Genomic DNA, 18,898 nt, shown 5'->3' on the forward strand with positions numbered 1-18,898 from the left:
AGAGTTAGGGAGAGGATCTGGGCAACTCTGTACTTCTTAGCCAAGCTTTCCAGTTTATTCTTAGGTTAGCCTCTCATTCACATTCACGTCCAGAGGTACCTAGTGCCACCCATTCGTGACCTTTCTGGATATTCCAAGGTATGTTCCTGGCTCTCATTTCAGGATTTCATTTTCTCCAGTCTGCTAAGTATTGTAGCTTCAAAAATTGTGGTGTTGTTACTTCTTCCCTTGCTCTCCCTATCCTTGGCAATTTCTGTCTTATAACAAACTTACTGTTGTTTCAGGAGGCTCCAGAAATGAAGAGCCAGTCCACCACCTTTACCAGAAACCCCAGTCTTGAACCTCTTTACTCCCCAGACATATCTCCATGTACTTGTTCTCATCTGATCTTCCTGCTTTTTTATATTCTGTGCCTTCCACCTGACACTTGACCCCCACTCACCCTCGTATATACAATGAGCTACCTCTGCCAGAATTCTGGTTAGCAAGAAAAACATGGACTCACAGCTCTGGGGAAGAGAAATCAATCTCTGGATACTGGAACATACTTCTACATGGTAAAGGCTGCAGGGTCTGAGCCCTTCAGTGATCACCAGATGGGTGAGAAACCAGCCAAGGGGCTGAGTTTTGCATCTGGAGTGCCACAGGGCACCCCTGAAACTCCTAGGGAGACAGCACTCAGCACTCATGGAGAGGCTTAGGGACTGCTCTGGGCTGTGGATGGAGGTGGGGTGTGTGGCAATGCAGAGGACACTTGACCCAGGCTGACCTCCCCTCACCCAGAGCAAGTGTCTTGTCCATGGCTGTGTGGCCCAATGTCTAGAATAGTGCATACCTGTAGGAGGATGGCCAGTGCGAGTGTGCGCTCGGGCTGTGGGGGTGGGGGGGTCTGGTATCCCAGCAGGGGTCATGGAGAAAGCCAAGAGATGTGGAATCTCAAAGACTGGGGCAGAATCCCCCACCCCAGCTGGAGGGGAATAGAGAGGGGATGGGTGCTGGTAAGTGACTGACTGTGGCATGTGGTGGGACTACAAGAGCATTCTGCATCATTATTTGGTCAGAACACAAATCTCTTAAATGTCATCAACACAATCTGCCTGACAGAATGATTCCTTCCTGCCAGGAGACCCTCTTAGAGGGCCCTGACCCAGATGGCCCTTACAGAGCCCACCGCAGGGAAGCAGGCCAGTAGTCTTCCCACAGGGCACCAACTTGATCAGTGAGAGGGGAGTTTATTTAGGGTTTCGGTTACAGACACCCAGGGTGCTCAATCATCCATGCCAGTTTACGGTTCCCCCTAGCAAGTAACAGAGAACATCTCTCTCAGTTCCTTCTTCATTACCTGGAAAGACGTTTTTTTTCCTACCCAGGCCTCAAATTAATTTGGTGAGAAATGGCTGCTCTTAATTTTGTGCACAGGATGACCTCGCCCCACCCAGCCCTCTTCTCAGGTCCGCAGGGTTTGAGTGCCTGGGCTGCCGTCACCCAGTCACCCAGCAGGGTCCCCTTGCGGCGGGCGGACACGTGCAAACCGTCCATGAAGGCAAACCACCCAGGGGGCAAACCCAGGCCTCCGCCTTCCGGTTCAGGGGCTGCCGGTGAGGGTCCGGAAAGGGTCTTGCGGCGCTTGATTCGGAAGCAGTAGAAAGTAATATACTGGTCTCTCCAGAGATGGCCTAGGCCTGCAGAAGGACGGTGGGGCCGAGGCGATGAGGGTGGGAGCGCCGGTGAGAGTCAGGGAAGGGCAAGTTGGCAGGGCCCGGACAAGGAATACGCGGGCTGGGCGCCGCGGAGTATTTCCTTCGGGAGGCCCAGACAGTGGGTGGGTGGGGCGCGGTGGGCGGGGTCCTCGCAGCTGGTGGCGTTTGAAGCCTTCCCCACCGCGGTGGGAGAGGGGCAGCCTGGAGAAGTTGTTGGCAGCAGGCCGGGCCGGGGAGGAGGAAGGGGCCCCGCGTTCCCTGAACAGCGGCGCCGGTTGCACCAGCACGTAGTTCACTCCTGCAAGCACAGTACGCGGTGGGCACGTCACCCACGCTGGCAGGTTAACCACCAGCCGGGGGTCAGTCCAACTCCGGTCGACATAGGCTCACCCGCAGCGCGATCCCCTCGGGGTCCCCGGCTGCTCGGTCGGGGAAGCAGCCGGTCCTTCCTGCGGGAGCGGCCTCGCCCCACCCGAGACCTCGCTCCCACCCGGGCCGCACAGAGTTCCGGAGCTGAGCAGAGGGAGAGAGCATGGAGGGGGCGAGCGGCCTGCGCCTCGAGGCGCGGCCACCTAGGAACCCTGCTGCGGCGGGGTGCCCGGGGAGTTGTTCCGCCCCTAGGCCAGGCCGGCAGCCCCACGCCCAGCCGGAGCGGACACGCCTCCCCGCCGTGCAAACGCCGCTCTGGAAGGAAAGTGAGAAGCGGAGGCGAGCCCCACGGAGGCGCGCCCATCCCCAGCGCCCCTCACAGGCGCGGACGGAGGGACAAAGGGGCGCCCTCCCAAGCGCTCGCTTCCACTCCAGGGTTCGAGGTTGTCACCGTACAGAAGCCGTGGCAAGAAAATGCCCCGCGGGCTCCCCGCTGCTAGGGGGGTGGGGTCGGGTGGGGTGGGGTGGGGTGGGGAGCGGTCCCCGCGCAGCCACGCCCCGGCCCGCCGCCCTCGGACGTCCTGCGTCAGCGTGCCCGGCTCTCGGCTCAAATTTCCGCTCCTCCTCCCGCGGGCCAAGAGGGCACGCCCATTGGCGAACGCAGGCCCCCAGGCCGGGTCGGCCCCTCTGGCCGCCTGGATTGGTCCGACCGCCTACCGACGAACCAACGGCGTCAGCCCCTTCCTAGGCCACGCCCCCTCCTCAGCCGCGGGCGCGCGACCGCTCTATCTTAACGATGCGCGCTCTGGGATCTCCGCCCCCTCCGCGCGCGCAGTTCCCCGCGGCCGCCGCCGCCTGTAACCTGCGCGGCCAGGATGTGGCTGGGGGCTGACGTCGGGTCCAGATGTGGCCCCGGCCCCGCCCACCCCCGGGGCCGGGCCGCCCACACCGAGCCGCGGCGCGCACGGCGGCTGTCCCGCCTGCCACAATGCGCGGCGAGGCTGCGGCCGCGACTTGGAGAGGTAGTCCCTAACGTCGCTGCTCGGCATCCTTAGGACAGGCCGCCCCTGACGCCGCGCGGGGACCCCACTGGCCCGCACCCCCCATGCGTTCACTCTTTGGTGCCGGGCCGGGCGGGCGCCTTGCGGACGCGGAGCCGCGCGGGTGACGGCAGAGGCGGCTGCGCGCCCAGCCCAGCCCGCGGAGAGGGCGCGCCGCGCCCCCGCCCCCCGCCCGCTCTCGGGAGGCCGTGGGTGCGGATGCGCCGCTGACGACTCGCAGCGACCAGCAGTGCTGCCGGCCCGCCGGCCGGAGCCCGCAGCATGGCAGCCGCCGCCTATGTGGACCACTTCGCCGCCGAGTGCCTCGTGTCCATGTCGAGCCGCGCGGTCGTGCACGGGCCGCGGGAGGGTCCGGAGCCCGGACCCGAGGGCGCGGCCACCGCTGTCGCCGCCACGCTGCCCCGCGTCGAGGAGCGCCGCGACGGCAAGGACAGTGCCTCGCTCTTCGTGGTGGCGCGGATCTTGGCGGACCTCAACCAGCAAGCGCCGGCGCCCGCCCCGGCGGAGCGCAGAGAGGGCGCCTCGGCCCGGAAGGCGAGGACCCCCTGCCGCCTGCCGCCAGCGCCGCCACCCGCCCCCGAGCCGGCCTCCCCCGGCGGCGAAGGTGCTGCGGCCGCGCCCCTCAGCCCCGCGTGGAGCGAGCCCGAGGCCGAGCTCGAGGCGGGGCTGGAGCCGGAGCGGGAGCCAGGGCCCGCGGGGAGCGGCGAACCCGGCCTCAGACAAAGGGGTCGGCGGGGCCGAAGTCGCGCCGACCTCGAGTCCCCGCAGAGAAAGCACAAGTGCCACTACGCGGGCTGCGAGAAAGTTTACGGGAAATCCTCGCACCTCAAGGCGCACCTGAGAACTCACACAGGTCAGTAGGGCCGCCCGGGCGCCCCGAGCGCGCGGACGGGGACAGCGCCAGCCACCGGGCCACGCCCCCGGAGCTGCCGGCGGGGCGGGAGGGGCGGTCGGGCGGGGAACGGTCGGGGCCTCGCCCCTTCCCCCGCCACACGGCCCAGTGGTCGGCCCCGCGCGCGGAGCGAGACGGGTCCGGGAGCTGGGAGCCGGCGCCCGCTCGGCGACCGCGCCCCCGCCGGGCACGCCCCCTCCCCGGGCACTCTCGGGCGGGGCCGCGGGGGCGGATGTCGTCATCGGGGCTGCGGGCGTAGACCCCGCGGGGGGCGGGGGGGTGGCGCGGGCAGGTGCGGGCGAGCTGGGTGGGGACCTCGCGTGCTGCTCCGGGAGCTGGGCGGCGGGGGCGCCCCGGGGGCCGCGGGGGAGGGGTGTCCTCGCCCCGGCCCCTCCCCTGCCGGCCCCTCCCACGCCGGCCTAGCGCGCTCTCAGGAGGGGAGGGGCCCGCCCGGCCCGGCCCGGCCCGGGCGAGCTGCGGGCTAAGTTCACGCGGGGACAGGGCTCCCTCCAGCCACTCGGCACATTCTTCGCTCTCCTCTTCCTGTAATTTTTCCAGCGTTCTAAGGTTTAATTTGTCGAAACCAGAGCCAGCAGCGGCCGAGGCGGGGGGCGGTCCGGGTTCTCTGCCGGAGGCTCTTTGTGGGAGCCCCGCCCATCCGGCCAGCGGGGGCGCGCCCGACCCGAGAGGGCTCTTAGGCCTGGGGGCGCTTTCTCCAGAAAGGAGCTCCCAGTCCACAGCCGGTTCCTCCGCGCCGCCCTTTTCTCTGCGCTGCTCTCACCTGCCGGGCGGCACCTGCATGGGGGGCGGTCGGTCTCAGAGGACCATCGCCTGACCCCCGACCCCCGGGCAGCCCTCCCCTTCCCATGGGCCCGGAACCTCGTCGTTGGTGGTTTTTCGTTTTTTTTAAACAACGGTGGGATGCAACCTTTCTCTCCCAGTTTGGTTTAAAGAATTGTGTATTTTTCCTGGGCTCACGCCAACTCTTCTGTTACACTTAATTCTTCCACATTTGGACCAGGTTAAAAACCCGTATAAATAAAGTTGTCTTGTTACCAGCGATTTAGACTTCACATTTATAAAACAGTACAGAAACTGGTTAAAAGACTGGCGTAAAAACGGCAGTCCTCAAGACCCTGGAGCTGAAAGACCCCTTTCTCCTGGTAAATTTGGAACTGAGCTGTCCCAAGGTCTTCAGGTGTCAAGACCGGCGGATTTCAGACGAACCTTTACCTCGGAGGCTGCCCTCCGCGGTTTTGGTCCCTTGCTGCGAGCGCCCCAAATCACGTGGCTGGTGGTGGGGTCGAGGGTGAAGGCGGGGCCATTTCTACTCATTCTGAGTCAGAATTAAGTGTGTGTGGACAGATATAGGGGGTGGGGTTAGTGTAGGGATGGATGTTGGTTCAATTTAGGAACGTTGTTGCAAGGGTGGGTGTGGCCGTAGGGGAGGGATCAAACCAGGTTGGGATCCTGGAGCACCCAGATTACCGGGGCGGTTCCAGTGTGTGGGCCTTGGCTCGAGGACCAATTTGGGGCGCGAGGTCTGTAGTGGACCGGTAATTTAAGGATTGGATACTTCGCAGCCTGCTTCACTGTGGCCTTCCAGCCGGCTAGCGGGGTTCGAGAATGGCTGAGGGGCGGGGCTCGCTGTCGTGGGCGGAGCAGGCTTGGATGGGGGCCTGAGCTGGAGGATAGCTTGTGGGTTGGTTCACTCCCAAATTCAGGCTCCAGTGTCCCTGAGCGGGTTCCTTGGCGAGAAGATTAGACAGAGGCGATGGGAACCCGGGTCTCCCCCAGTGGGTGGAACCCAGTCTCTCCGGGGTGATTTGAAACCCCAAACAGGCAAGAGAGGATGGACCGCACACTGGCTGCAGTGAGTCTAAGAGCAGGGAGCCAGCCTTGCCCTCCAAGTGTGCCCTACCTCCACAGCAGATGTAGACCTTCGAGTCAGGAATGTCCAGGGTTCCTTTGGGGGCCTTGGAAATGTAGATTTCCAGGTCCCAGATATTGACCTCCCACTGAACACACAGTTTAAGTGGTGCCCTACGTGAATCTGATTATGAACCATTATGCCTCTGGAGGGTGTCTGGTTCAGCTTCTGGTGGAGGGCACCTCTAGGGAGCCCATTTCCAGTCTGTGCCCAGGTGTGCAGAACATAATTAGCTGGTGTTCATAGAGGGGAAAGGGGTAGCTCACAGGCCACAGTGGTGACTGAGAGGCCAGGCTACCCTGGAAAGACCTGAGCAGCAGACATTGGTTCTGAGGTTGCTGTGGTTTGGTTTGTGGGCTTCCAACAGCTTTCTGGGGGGTCCCTGCTGGCAGTGGTTCGAGTCATGCCAGGCCTTACTCCACTAGGAACCACCACCACCACCACCACCACCCCACCCACCCATAGTGATTTTATGGCGGGGGGTGAATATCAAACCCACTTTAGCCAAGAAGGCAGTTCCCAGCTTGCTCTGTCTAGCCCTGTGGGCAAGGACAGGTCCCCAGACCTCCCTGCAGCTTGGTGATGTCTCCCCTGACCACTTGGAAGGTGTGGGAAATGAGGCTATGAGTTTGAGAACCCTTCGGGAAGGACAAGGCTGAGCCTTGACTCTAGGGAGACCCAGCCTTCCCTGACTCTGCTGTGCTCTCCCACCCACACTGCCTGTCCCAACTGAATGCAAAAGAGCTGCCTGTCCTGGTTAGTTGTACGCCAGTCTCCTGGGGACTGACTACCATGTTAAATTAAGGTAATTGTTGATATTATAGCAAACATGTGATGAAGCAAAGACACTAAGGTTTTTGCAACTCAACACACTTTTTTTTTTTTTTTTTTTTAAAGTCACTTATTGGCTAGTCAGAACTTCCCAGTCCAGATCTGAGAATTTGCTAAGTCTTGCCTTGGGGAATAGCAAGACCAGTAACATATTTTCTTGGGAGGCTGAAGGGCTTTGATGTGAACATTCAGGACTTGCAGAAGGGAAGGCCTGGGGCCCTCTGAGGGCCGATCTTCCCTCTGAGCCAGCCAGGCCCTTCACCTGGAGATTCCTGCTTGTTGTGCGGGGTGGTGGGGCTTGGCAGGCCCCAGCAGAATGGTCACTCAGCCTTTCTTGGCAGAGATGCCTTGAATACATTCCTACCTATTTGTTTCCACAAAGAATTGTTTTCAGAATGCCTCTGTGCCCTGTTTTCCCTGCAGCACGAGGAGCTAAAACATCCGATTGTGAGCTGCCTGGGCTGGGTCCAGTTTAGCAACTCTGGGGGCCTGGCTGGAAAGGGGGACACTGTGCTGTACGCAGCTCCTCCCTCCTGCCTGCCTCAGGAGAGACACATCCCTGGTTACCTGGCCCTCTTTGGGGTGGGGGTGGAAGTAGAGTAAGATTGCCTTCTCTCTGCCATTTCCTGTAATAATTTGGGTGGGGTTAGTTTGAAGTTTATCTTGAGCCTCCAAACAAGGGATTTGATCATGAATGAGATTATTGGGGCAGGGTATTTAGGCTCCCTCCCCCAACACAAAGTCCGGCCCTAGAGCCTGGTTTCCAGCCACGTTGTTCTCCTGGGCCCCTCGCAGGTGCCCTCCTGCGCAGCTGCCTTGGACCAGCAGCCTGCCGGGTAGAGTGTGAGCCACTTTAGCTCTCCTGCACCCCGGGCAAAGCCAGGCTGGCACAGAGCCAGCACTTTGTTCAGGATACAGGCAGGCTGGCGGTTCCCATCCCTGCTCCCGCATGGTCCTAGCCTGCCAGGGGGCCTAGTTGTGAAATTCTTCAAACAACACGGAAGCGTGTAGACAGAACGTGCCAGCCTTCCCCTCCTCTGGCTAACCACCCTCCCCACGTGTTGGTGTATCCCTTTCCAGGCCCTTGTAACGGATTTATGTTACGCACGCACATGCAGACATTTGAAAAGTACACATGCAGGATCCTAGCAAATACATTCTACCATAGGATTCTGTTGTGTACTTGTTTCACGAGGCACCTTCGTTCTTTTTCCTGCCTGCGCGGTACTCCACCTGGCTGCACGGTCCACAACCTGTGAACCCCTCACCTGCTGGAAGGATACTGCATTGCCTTTCCCGTGTTTTGCTGTTTCATGCCTGTAGCAGTGGACTCTGGTGTGGGTGTTGGTGCAGGGGAGCTGGCATTTCTATAAGATCGAGCCTTGGCAGTGTTACTGACTGTAGTGTAGACGGCATTTCAAAGCACTGTGGAGTTTCTCTGTTGACTTAAAAGACACATTATGTTTTTAAAGGAAATAGCACATTATGTTTTTAAAGGAAATAGATGGAGGTCTTGGTCTCCCCAGTACTGAGGTTCCTGCTGTGTTGCTGCCCTTTTTTTTTTTTTTAAACTTCTCCCAGTTCTCCTTTTGCACGTGTGAGATCGTCATATTGAGAACATTTTAGAACAACACGAACAAAACCACCATTACTCTCTCACGCCTCATGCCTTCCCACCATCTTTACTTGGCTTACCCTGTGGCCCCGCCCGGGTCAGGTGTGCACACCCCACCCCCCACGCCTGTGCCTCCTGGCTTGTTGGCACTGGGCACGAGGCTGGTGTGATGCCATTTTTAACTCTCCCTTCTCTGGCTAAAAGAGGGCTGGAGCCCCTCCCGTGTGAACCAGCCGATAGTACCACACTTGAGTGAGCAGAGGTCCTGCGTGTGGGGCATCAGATCTGGAACACAACACAGGTGGGGCCCTGGCCCTTAGGAGGAGGTGCTCTGAAGCGGGCTCACTGAACCCAGCCCACAGCAGCCCAGACACAGTGAGGGCCCGTTTGGTCGACCTTGCTCTGAATCCAGTTGGTCGTTGGGTTCCTAGACGTAGCAAATCGAAAGGGGAAGAGGGAGATGTGTTGATAGCGGCTACAAGTGAGGAAGGAAAGAAACCAACAAGTTACTAGTATGTGTTCATCTGTATCTGCTCGCGTCCTTAAGTATATAACTTGAGAAGCCCATCAAAACCAAACAGAGCTGTAACACAGGCGGGGCTGTCAGTGCAGGGGTATCACCCTCCCCAGCAGTCCCCGAGGCCTGCATTCTGTCATAACTGTTATTTAATAACAATGATCTTGAGGTATCAGGGCACTGTTAAAGTAGGTCTGGTCTGTGCTTTAGGGAAGCAGTTAAGCTACTTTTTGAAATGAAGACTTCTAGAAGGTCGCACTCAGCTCTCAGAGTTGTATCTAATGCTTGTGGACTGCCCGCTTGGGGCAGGCATGGTTCTGTTCGCATTCGTCTCCAGTAAGCAGTTTCGCCTTCCCAAGGACCCTTTGAAAACGGCACTGCTGTTATGACTAGTCTTCCAGTACAGATGCCAGAGATCTGCCCAAGGTTGCACAGCAAATGAGGGGGGAGCTGAGGTTTGTATGTGGGCAGTGCTGAGTTCAGGTAACCCCCGCCATGCCCAACTGCGACTCCTGTCTGGACCTGCGTTCTGGGGCATGACAGGTGGGCAGTGCCTCAGGGGATTAGAAGCCTGCGTGTCGCCAGCATGCTGCTCCCCCCACCCCCCAAATTCTTACTCTGAAATACAGTGAACACTCAGACAGTCTCGTAGACTCATTGGTTAAATATTTTGTCACCTTTTCTTTATCATTTTCCCCCCTTCCTCCATTTTTTTTTCTCTAAGTACTGTATCTTGTCCCTTCCCTGTCTCTTCTCTGTCTTTAAATAGTATGTGTTATGTAACATACAGTCCATATTCAGTTTCCCTAATGATTCCCAAAATGTCCCTTATAGGATGCGGGATCCAGTTAATCACACGTGGCGCTTGGTGGGCCTCTTCAGTCTCCTGCTGTCTGAAGGAGTCCCCTGTCTTGCAGCCTTTTGTTGCTTTGGCATTTTAGGGTGGCAGGTCAGTCGTCAGCCTGGGCTTGTCTGGTTGCTTCCCCCGATTACGTGCAGCTTGAACAGACTTTGGTCAAAAAGGAGACAAGGTAGTGTTGGGCACTTCCACGGACCACCGTGGGAGCACGTGATGTCAGGTCGCCTGGTCGCTGGATCACGTCCGTGGTTAAGGCAGTGTCTGCTGGGTTTCTTCTCTATAAAGGGACATTCTTCTCTTGATAATAGGTAGCTCTTAGGGTGACACTTTGACACTGGGTTTTGGGAGGATTAGGGTGCTGCTGGGCTTGTGTGTATAGCTGGGTGCCTGGTCACCTTTATTCAACCCCCTTCAGTCTGGTGCACCTGGGAGGTTTGTGCTGCTTCTTCCAACTTCCTTGACTGGACAAGCACTGGGGTTTCTGGGTCCCACTGTTGGGAGCCCTTTTAAAGTCAAAGGATAGCTCAGCCAAGTCTTAGGTGCTCTCCCTTCCCAGACAAACAACACGCCCTAATTTTACTTTGAATGAAAATGTTTCCAGGGGCACCTGGGTGGCTCAGTGGGTGAAAGCCTCTGCCTTTGGCTCAGGTCAGGATCCCAGGGTCCTGGAATCGGCAGGGAACCTGCTTTCCCCCTCTCTCTGCCTACTTGTGATCTGTCTGTCAAATAAATAAATAAAATCTTAAAAAAAAAAAAAAAAAAGGAAAATGTTTCCAGATGGTATTTATAGCCTTTGTTTTGTTTTGTTTTGTTTGTTTGCTTTTCATTTAGCCCACAGCACCCTGGCTTTGTGGCCACGGGTGACCCATCCTCCAGGCCTGGGTGGGGCCTGCAGCCAGTGATACCCTCAAGGTCCTGGTGGGTCTCTGCTTGCTTTCCAGAAAAAACAAATACTGATCTAAGTCCACACACCTTAGTCTATCTTACTTCCCTTTCATAGCCCCAGGTGGGATTATTTCTTGAGAAGTCAGCTTCCCATCAAAATGGACTTAAGACTTTGGAGTGTTCTCTCCAGTTTGGCAGTTTTGAAGGAGCTGCCATGGCGGGACTGGGATGGGAGGGTGTTGGGCGTTTGGCTGCCATGGCCCGTGGTGGGACTCTGAGCTTGGAAGGCCTTGGCCCCCGCCCTAGGTCAGTGTAATGGAGACTCAAATGCTAACTTTTTACTTTGTTGGCAGTGATTTGACCCTAGGCACTTGATGTAAGAAAAGCTCTGCCATTTGGCTACACACACACACACACACACACACATGCGCGTGCGCTATCCTGTTTGTTGTTGGGTTCAAACCTAGAACACATTTATATGGGACGTGTGATCCCGTGATTCTGGTTTGTTTATTCACTTTGACCTTAGCGTCACTCTAAACCCCATCTTCCAGCATCTGTGGGTCAACCAAGGCTTCTTGGAGGCATTGGAGTTCCCTCAGCTGAAAGTAGGCGGTGGTATAGAGACGGATTGTCTGCCTTACCGACCCTCTTTCCACTTTCAGGGCCCCAGCACTGATGTGCCGTACCCCCAGCTCCCGTTCCCTCCCGACCCAGGGCCTGGGCGGCGTCCCTATTTGCTTGTTGTGTGCACGGTGGGAGCAAGTAGCCTTGACCAGTCCATAGTTTTAACTAACATCATTCTGGACAAACAGAACAGAGGATATGGGTGGGTTTTTTGTTGTTGTTATTTGTTTGGTTGGGTTTTTTTTTGGTGTGGGGGGGAATCTGTTATTGTTCTCCTTTTTTGAAGTTCATCACACAAACACTTGCTAACCAGGAATTTGGCCACACTCCATGGTGATTGGCCAGTCTGTCCCAAAGTGACCTGCTTGGAAGAGCACTGAGGCTTGATGCCTCAGATTAAATGTCCCTGTGCTGCTGCCCCAGGGGCGTGGCCTTCCCTGCATGGGTGGGTGACCCATGGTCCCTGAGCACAGGGCACAAGCTGGTCTCCTTGGAGCTAGAGCCCAGGGTACATCATGGAAGAGCTTTGCAAGGAATGGGGGCCCAAATAAACAATCACTTACCAGAGAGCACGTGGCTCGGCTCCTGCATTGGGCTCCTGTCCCAGGAGCTTCTGAAGGTGGAGTTCTGGCACATGCCTGTGTCCTGCAAACACCAGCCAACTGGAAGGAAGCTTGGGAATGGAGAGAAGAGGAAGTGGGCTTAGAGGAGCTCAGGAGGATTCTTGCCCCCCACCCAGGACCGCCACAGAGACATGGAGGGACATAAGCAAGGTGATGGCCAGGCAGCTTGGCCCATGGTCAAGGGCCCAAGTTGGGGCCTCCTGACACTCTTGTATTAGGTAGACCTGACCTCATTCTCCTGGAGTTGTATAGGTTCTATCATATAGACAGGAATTTCCACCCCCGTGAACTCCTCTGAGCTTTTTCACTTGTCTTTAACTCTCTTTAATGGTAAACATGTTCACACACAGAGGGTAAAGGGAACTTGGTTTGAGGCTAGGGGTAGAAGTTAGTTAATGGCAGATGAAGAGTAGAGGTTTTTGCAAGGAAGTGTTGGGAAAGAGAGGAAACAGAAGAGGCTTAGAGCTCTGCCCTTTGTGGGGAGAGGAGCAGGGGCCCAGGAACCTATAGGTGTGTTCTTGGTACCCAGTGATGCTTTGTCTGGACCATTCGCTGGGCTGGTGGTTCAAATCCATGTCTGGAATCAGGGGAAGGGTCTGAACACTGGGTGTTGGCACCATGGGTGCACCTCAGACATCTTCCCAGTAACAAACTTCAACATATTTTCATCGAGAGAGAAATAATAAATATGAGCGAATTGCATAGTTGCCATTGTAACAAGCATTGGGCAGTCTAGCTCCTTAGCAGTCTCTCCGTTGTCTTAGTTAACACTCCGCAGTCGGCTTCCCTGACTCGCTGTCTGTTGTCCTCATTCCCCCGACCGGCTGTGTCTGGTTTGTCTGCTGGTCATTGGTGTCCCCCGCCCTGGGCCCCAGCCCCAGTGGTCTTCTAGCAAGTGTGCCAAATGGCCTTGGCAGGGTCGGTGGGGACTCAGGCCCTGGAGACGCCATGCACAGGTCCCCTCTGATTCCTCCCAGAGATCTTGCCTGCCTCCTCTGGCAGCCTCACACCCTGGATTTCCATCTGGATCTCGACCCTGTGGTGGGAGAAGCAGCCCCTCCCAGCAGTGTGTGAGGGTCCACAAGGGACTCTGGCTCCTTGCAGCCCTGTGTGCTAAGGGCGGTTTCCCAAGGCTTCCTCATCTTTTCCAGGATACCCCTTTATGGCTGCTTGCATGGCACTCCCTGCTTTCTAAAATTACTTTGCTGCTTGGCTTTATACATCAGGGGCTATCAGGAGGGTCTGAGGGGCTTTGCACGACACTGTCTTTTATTGTGATGAAATGTAGTCTCAGCATTTTGTGCCATGCTCTTTGTGGAGGGTCCATGGTCCCGTGACAGGCATCTGCCATCATGGGCATCCTTGGTGAGCATGAAGGTGATTGTCCTGAGTTACTGTCAGGCTTCTGGGTCTTGCAGGAAATTCAGCCTCAGCTTCTTTGAGGTTCTAATTTGAAGCTGCCCTTCCCTAATGATTGGTGGGTGTTTCATGTTAGCATTTTGCTCATTTGCCTCATTCTAAAGTGTACTAACTTTGGTCTTCTCAAACTTCCACTTTCCTTCCCTGATCTCACTCATCTCCTTGAATCTGAGCTGAGCATTTAAACTCCTTCCCATACCCAGGCCCTCCTGTCCCTCATTCAGCATCACACATGGCCCCGGAAGACATATTCATGTGTGTGCGCGTGTACATGTGTGTGCACTGTCAGCCGCCTGCCAAAGCTCAGGGGATTGTTCCTTTGGAAGTAAGCCAGTCACAGGGCATCTGGCCAGGTGGCACAGGCTGCAGCGGGGATGGCTTTTTCTCCATGACCCCCATTGGGGCTGTTTTACATCCAGGCTGGTGCCTTGCAAGAGCACAGAAGGAAGGAGCAGTGTGTGCTGGGCAGGTCTGGCCTTCAGGGTAGAGTGGGAATCCTGGAGCCCAGCTGGAGGGTGTGCATTCCTGGTCCCTGATGAAGTCCTCCTTCACAAGCCGTTTTGCCCTTGACCTTTTCCGCTGGGGCAGGTAGCCTGGTATAGGGGCCTGGCTGAGGCCAGGGGAATGAAAGCTCTTTAGCTACCCAGCAAAGTGTGCAGCCTCATGTGCCCTCATTTCTTACGCTATCCTCCTCCCCCTCCTTCCCTTTCCCTAGTCTTCCTCTCCCTTCTCCTGTCCCCTTCCTTCCCTCCCTTCCCTTCCCTTCCTCCTGCCCCCTTCCCCTTAGTCCAACCCCCTCCCTTTCCCTAGTCTTCCTCTCCCTCCTCCCCACTCCTGTCCCCTTCCCCTCCCTTTCTCCTCCTCCCCCCCCCTTTCCCTAGTCTTCCTCTCCCTCTTTCCACTTCTCTTACCCCTTTCTCCTCCTCCTCTTCCTCCTCCCTCTTTACTGACACCTTCCTTCTCTCCCTTCCCTTCCCTTCCCTTCCCTTCCTCCTCTCCCCCTCCTCCATCTCTCCCTTCTTTCCCCTTCCACCTCTTCTCCTTTCCCCTCCCCCTTCTCCTCCTCCCCCTTCTCCTCACCTTCCTTGCACCCTAGGATGTAAGCACATTTTTAATCTGCCTTCAGGGGTTTCCAGCCCACAGGATTAAGACTGGAAGTGTGCTGGGGAGTAGGGCCCTGGGGGCTTGAGAGCTGTTGAAGACGCCTCTCCTTGGTGCTGTAACTCTGGCCCTTCCCAGTGTGTTAGCTTGGTGGGCTGTTCCTGGGCAGCCAGCCTCCTCCTACAAACTGGGAGGTAAACACTGGGTCACCTCGGTAACTGGCAGAGCTGGGGCTCAAAGTGCTTGTGGCGAGAGTTCTCATTGTCTCAAGTTTCTGGGATGCTGCTCTGTTTTGATTTTTTTTTCTTTAATTAGCTGGAGTGACTAAGATACCAAAATGCCTGACCCGGTTCCTATAATTTCTTAATAAACATTTATATTCCGTTTATAGGAGGAATGTTTCTTCCAGTGATTCATTGACTTTTTCTTTTAAACTGTGGCAAGGCAGGGCGGGGGTGGCACCGAGGGCCCCCACTACAGACAGCTGGCTGGGCCACAGGCGGGGAGCACTGGCAGGGGTCCAGGCACCGGGAGCACTTACGTAAACACCACACCAAGATTGTATTGGCTTTGAGGTTGAGTAAGTTCCATGGAAAATTTGGGGGAGATGCCTCTTACCTCAGGGTGTTCGGATGCCCATAACTGGAGCTTCTGGAAGCTATCTGACAGACCCTGAAGTCTTTCTGAGCCCCAGCAGTGCTCTCTCCACCTGGGACGGAATTCTCCTGGGAGGCCACCGTGTGAACTAGTTTTACACCTCAGGACAAGGTGATGCCCTGGTGCTTGCTGTTAAACAGTAACTGCCATGTAGGACGCTTGGGCTGGATGGGCCAGGCCATGCCTCCAGCCACCCTGCTGGCTGTCCCAGGGAGGACCTGCGAGGGGGCTTCTGGGCCAGACAGCACCTGGGGGGGGGCGGGGTGAAGCAGCCTTTAAGCAGCCTTATAGTTAACACCCAGCCATGGACCCAGGGTCCCCTCTTCACTGTGGGCACCTAGGGCCCCTTGGTGCCCTTCTGTCTACACAGACAGGCTGAATTCTGCTGAGTTAGGCACGGCTGCCCTGGGGCCGCTCTGTCCTCTTCACTGCCAGCGCCCTGTGTGTACCTGTGTGGAGAGCCCTTCCCTGCAGCAGGTGCTGTTGCAGTCACCATGGGGGGACAGTTCCCCCAGCCCCAAAACTGAAGGAAATGTCTCTGTGGGTCTCTGGTGTTACCGGTTCTTGCCCTGTGCCTTTCAGCTTCTCCAGATTTTTCTGTCAAGTGCTGGGCAGCCTCCTTACCTGGGTGGGCACTGAGAACACTTCTTGTCCCCCTTTCTCCCTTTTTCTGAGAGACCCTTTTCGAGGCTATGTGCAGAATTTGATTTTTTTTTTTTTTTGGGTGAAGAATGTACTTTATTTAATAATGTTGGTGAAAAGACACAAATTAAAGGTATTAAACTCTGTGAAAAGTGTTGGAAGTCCAAAGTCCTAATCCATTTGGGAGTTTTGTCAAAAACCCAGTGTCTCTGTGCACTTTGTAAGCCCTGCCTAACAGCCTGGGCTTTGGACCTGGAGCCCCAAGCCCAGAGCCCCAGCCCAGTGCCGCGCTCCCCTCCCCACTGTGCTGAAGTTGCTCTGTTCCAGGCAGCTCTCCTGGAGACTCTTTTTTTTTTTTTTTTTTTTTTTTTTTTAAGATTTTATTTATTTATTTGACAGAGAGAGATCCCAAGTAGACAGAGAGGCAGGCAGAGAGAGAGGAGGAAGCAGGCTCCCTGCCGAGCAGAGGATCCTGGGATCCTGGGATCATGACCTGAGCCGAAGGCAGAGGCTTTAACCCACTGAGCCACCCAGGTGCCCCGAGACTATTTTTATGGGAGAAAGTCTTTTTTGCCTGATAACACTTTGTCATTTGAACAGAGAGACAAAATGGCGTGTTGTTGAGGACGGGGGTGGAGGGGCTTTGGAGTGAGGACAGACTGAGCCTCGGGCTGGTGTTCTTCTGTGGAAAGCAGGTCTGGGCGCGCTGACCCGGAGCGGGAGGCAAGTGTGCCCTGCTCCAGGGGCCTGGTGGGAGGTGTGTGAGTGGCGTGGCCTGTGCCCTGTGAAGGTGTTGTGTGCGGGTGGCGTTTGCACGTGTCTGGGTTCGGGTGTGGGTGTGTCTGTGTTTAACCTGCTGGAACAGAACTTCACCCACTGCCCCCGAGTGACCATTGTTGCTGCCTTCTCTTTTGGACAAAAAACAACAACAGACGATTTAGAACTCCTTTTTTGGAGCTGGTGCCAGCTTGTACCCCTACCCTCCGGCCCCCTATGGAGGGCCCCAGCTGTGTCCCAGCTTCTATGCCCCAGGCCAGAAAATGCCCATTTTGGCGGTGGGAGGATGAAGCGGGAGCCTGGCCATGGAAAGCCAGTGTAGCTGGGAGGTTCTGGGAGCATCTTGTTGCTATGGAGACCTGCTGCTGGGGGAGCTGCGCTCAGCCTGGGGAGTAGCAGCCGGGATCTCAGGTGAGCCTCATCTGTTACCAGGTGACAGAGCCCTCCCAGGCCCCAGCCAGCTGCACCAGGCTCAGAAGCAGCTGGCCTGGGACCTTGAGGTGACCCCGTCGCTGGTCACCAGAGCAGCTCCGGTGGGCACCCGGCTGGTTGCTCCTCCCCTTCGCAGGGTCGGTCTAGTGGTGCCAGCCCTGCCAGGCGACTCCACCCCTGTGGAAGTGGAAGGACTTTCCAAGTCTGTGCAGTCTTTGGAGGAGGTTGCCCACCCCTCGGGGAGGCCCCGGTACTGGGATGGAAGAGTTTGGTGACCGGCTGCCCAGCTCTGCGGCCCAAGAGCAGCAGAGACTGTGTTTGCCGAGGGCCTGCTTCACTCCACGTTCGGAGCGACTCCTCAAGGGGAGGGCACAGGGCTCCACTGTCAGGTGGCTGGGAATCCCACTCGGGACTTACATTAGCTATTTTTGTAACTTTCCTGGGCTTCTCTGCTTTCAGCATGCATTCTACTTGTTTGCAGGAGTGACTGCTTTCGCGAGCTTTGGGCCATCTGTGGATTTCCCCCCCCTTTCTTTTCTTTCTTTTTTTTGGGGGGGAGGGGGGCAGTTTGCAGATATGAGAATTGTTTCCTAAAGGGAAGCATAAAAGCGTTCTTGAGGCTGGGTTTTCAGCTTTCGGACCACAGTTTCATACTCTCTTCCTGCTTGCTTTTCATCTCCGTCTGAGTGTTTGGCATCGAGATGCTTCCTGTGTGGTCTGAGGCGAATATTTTGAATGAATATAAGGACTGAGGGCATCACTTCTGAGGTGACACCTGGGCACCAGCGTGGCCTTCCTTCCTCTCTCCTGGCACCTCGCTGTTCTGGAAGGTATTTGTGAATGTTGGGTAGGGGCAGGGGCTCCCCGGTCTCCCGCGGACCGGCGCCTCTGCTCCGCCAGGAGAGGCCACCGGGGGCCTGGGCTGTTGCTGTGCCCTGCTTGTGGGGTAGGCTGTGTCCCTTGCGTGCTGAGCGCTGGGGCTGTGGTGAGCCCCCTGAGCTGGGCACGCCCCCAGCCCTGCACAGGACGGTTCAGGTGTCTCAGGTGTAGTTGCTACAGGTGTCCACTCGACATCTCCCCTGGGGAGGAACAGTCCCAGGTCTCTGATGGCCACATTTGGGTGTTCTTCGAAGTGCAGAGACAAGCGTGCCCCTGTCCTTCTCATGGGGCACAGGGGCAAAAGCCAGGGCTGTCTGCAGAAAGGTGGGCAGGTGCAGCCTCCAATAGGGATTCCCACAGGCTGCTCCCAGCGTGGAGAAGACCAGAGGCATCCAGCCTTCTATGGGGCCCACAGTGGGGAGGCATGTCAGCTGGTGGGTGGCCTGAGCATTCATGGGCTCTCGCAGGGCCATGTGACCACCTGTGCCAGCCACATCCTGGGCCACAGGAGTGCAAACGGGGTTTCATATGTTAGGGGACCATTTCCAGCCACAAGGAAATGACCTGGGAAACTTTTCTGCTTACACTGTCCATTATCAAGAGGGCCAACCCTGGGTGCTCAGCATGCCCTCTGGGTTTTGGACGTTCTGACTCTGGACTGCCTTGACTCCTTGGAAGACAGCCTTGCAAAGGCCAGGTAGAAATCCCAACGGTACCTTGAGCTCCGAGGCACAGAGTTGGTGTGTCCTGTTCCTGAACCAGCTTGGGAAGGGCCTTAGGAGTCTGCCTTCTCAGTTTTTCTGGAGAGCAGAGTCGCCTTTCTTGGGCTCCTGCCCTGCTCCGGGGTGCTCCATGTGATTGTCCTGCTTTCATGTCTCTTCATTGGGGAAATGTCTTACTGCTGCCCCTCCCCCCGCTGCACCTCCTTTTCCTCTGGGTGCGTTTTTTGTAATAGTGTGTCTTCCTCCTCCCAATGAAACAGGTCACACCAAGCAGAGCAACAGGCCCATGCCTACTCAGGAACTACTTGTGGCACAAATGGCTGGGTCTTGGGGATGACAGTGACCTTGGGGGATGCTCCC

At 56.8% G+C, this 18,898-nt stretch overlaps 2 protein-coding genes across 2 annotated transcripts in view; one reads left to right on the forward strand and one right to left on the reverse strand.

The window, feature by feature from the left end:
• Window positions 1–1,220: 1,220 nt before the first annotated feature.
• LOC125104301 (atherin-like) lies at window positions 1,221–2,904 on the reverse strand. Its single transcript, XM_047736863.1, has 2 exons — window positions 2,091–2,904; window positions 1,221–1,998 (listed from the first exon to the last, which is right to left on the reverse strand). Exons 1-2 carry the CDS (start codon window positions 2,431–2,433, stop codon window positions 1,586–1,588), a joined length of 756 nt encoding a protein of 251 aa, XP_047592819.1. The 5' UTR covers window positions 2,434–2,904; the 3' UTR covers window positions 1,221–1,585.
• Window positions 2,905–3,021: 117 nt separating this feature from the next.
• The window catches only part of KLF13 (KLF transcription factor 13), a 50,981-nt gene continuing 35,104 nt past the window's right edge, over window positions 3,022–18,898 (forward strand). Inside the window, exon 1 of the mRNA XM_047736862.1 lies at window positions 3,022–3,983. Coding sequence (XP_047592818.1) covers window positions 3,392–3,983 — 592 coding nt within the window. The 5' untranslated portion in view covers window positions 3,022–3,391. The remainder of the gene's footprint in view (window positions 3,984–18,898) is intronic.

This window comes from Lutra lutra, chromosome 7, assembly GCF_902655055.1.
Source record: "Lutra lutra chromosome 7, mLutLut1.2, whole genome shotgun sequence".
NCBI classification, from domain to species: Eukaryota; Metazoa; Chordata; class Mammalia; order Carnivora; family Mustelidae; genus Lutra; species Lutra lutra.

Bases quoted from the DNA above. Each gene is read 5' to 3' on its own strand.
- LOC125104301 (XM_047736863.1), bottom strand. From the start codon at position 2,433: ATGGGCGCGCCTCCGTGGGGCTCGCCTCCGCTTCTCACTTTCCTTCCA. The intron at 1,999-2,090 runs GTGAGCCTATGT...CTGTGCTTGCAG, and splicing joins CCGAGGGGATCGCGCTGCGG to GAGTGAACTACGTGCTGGTG.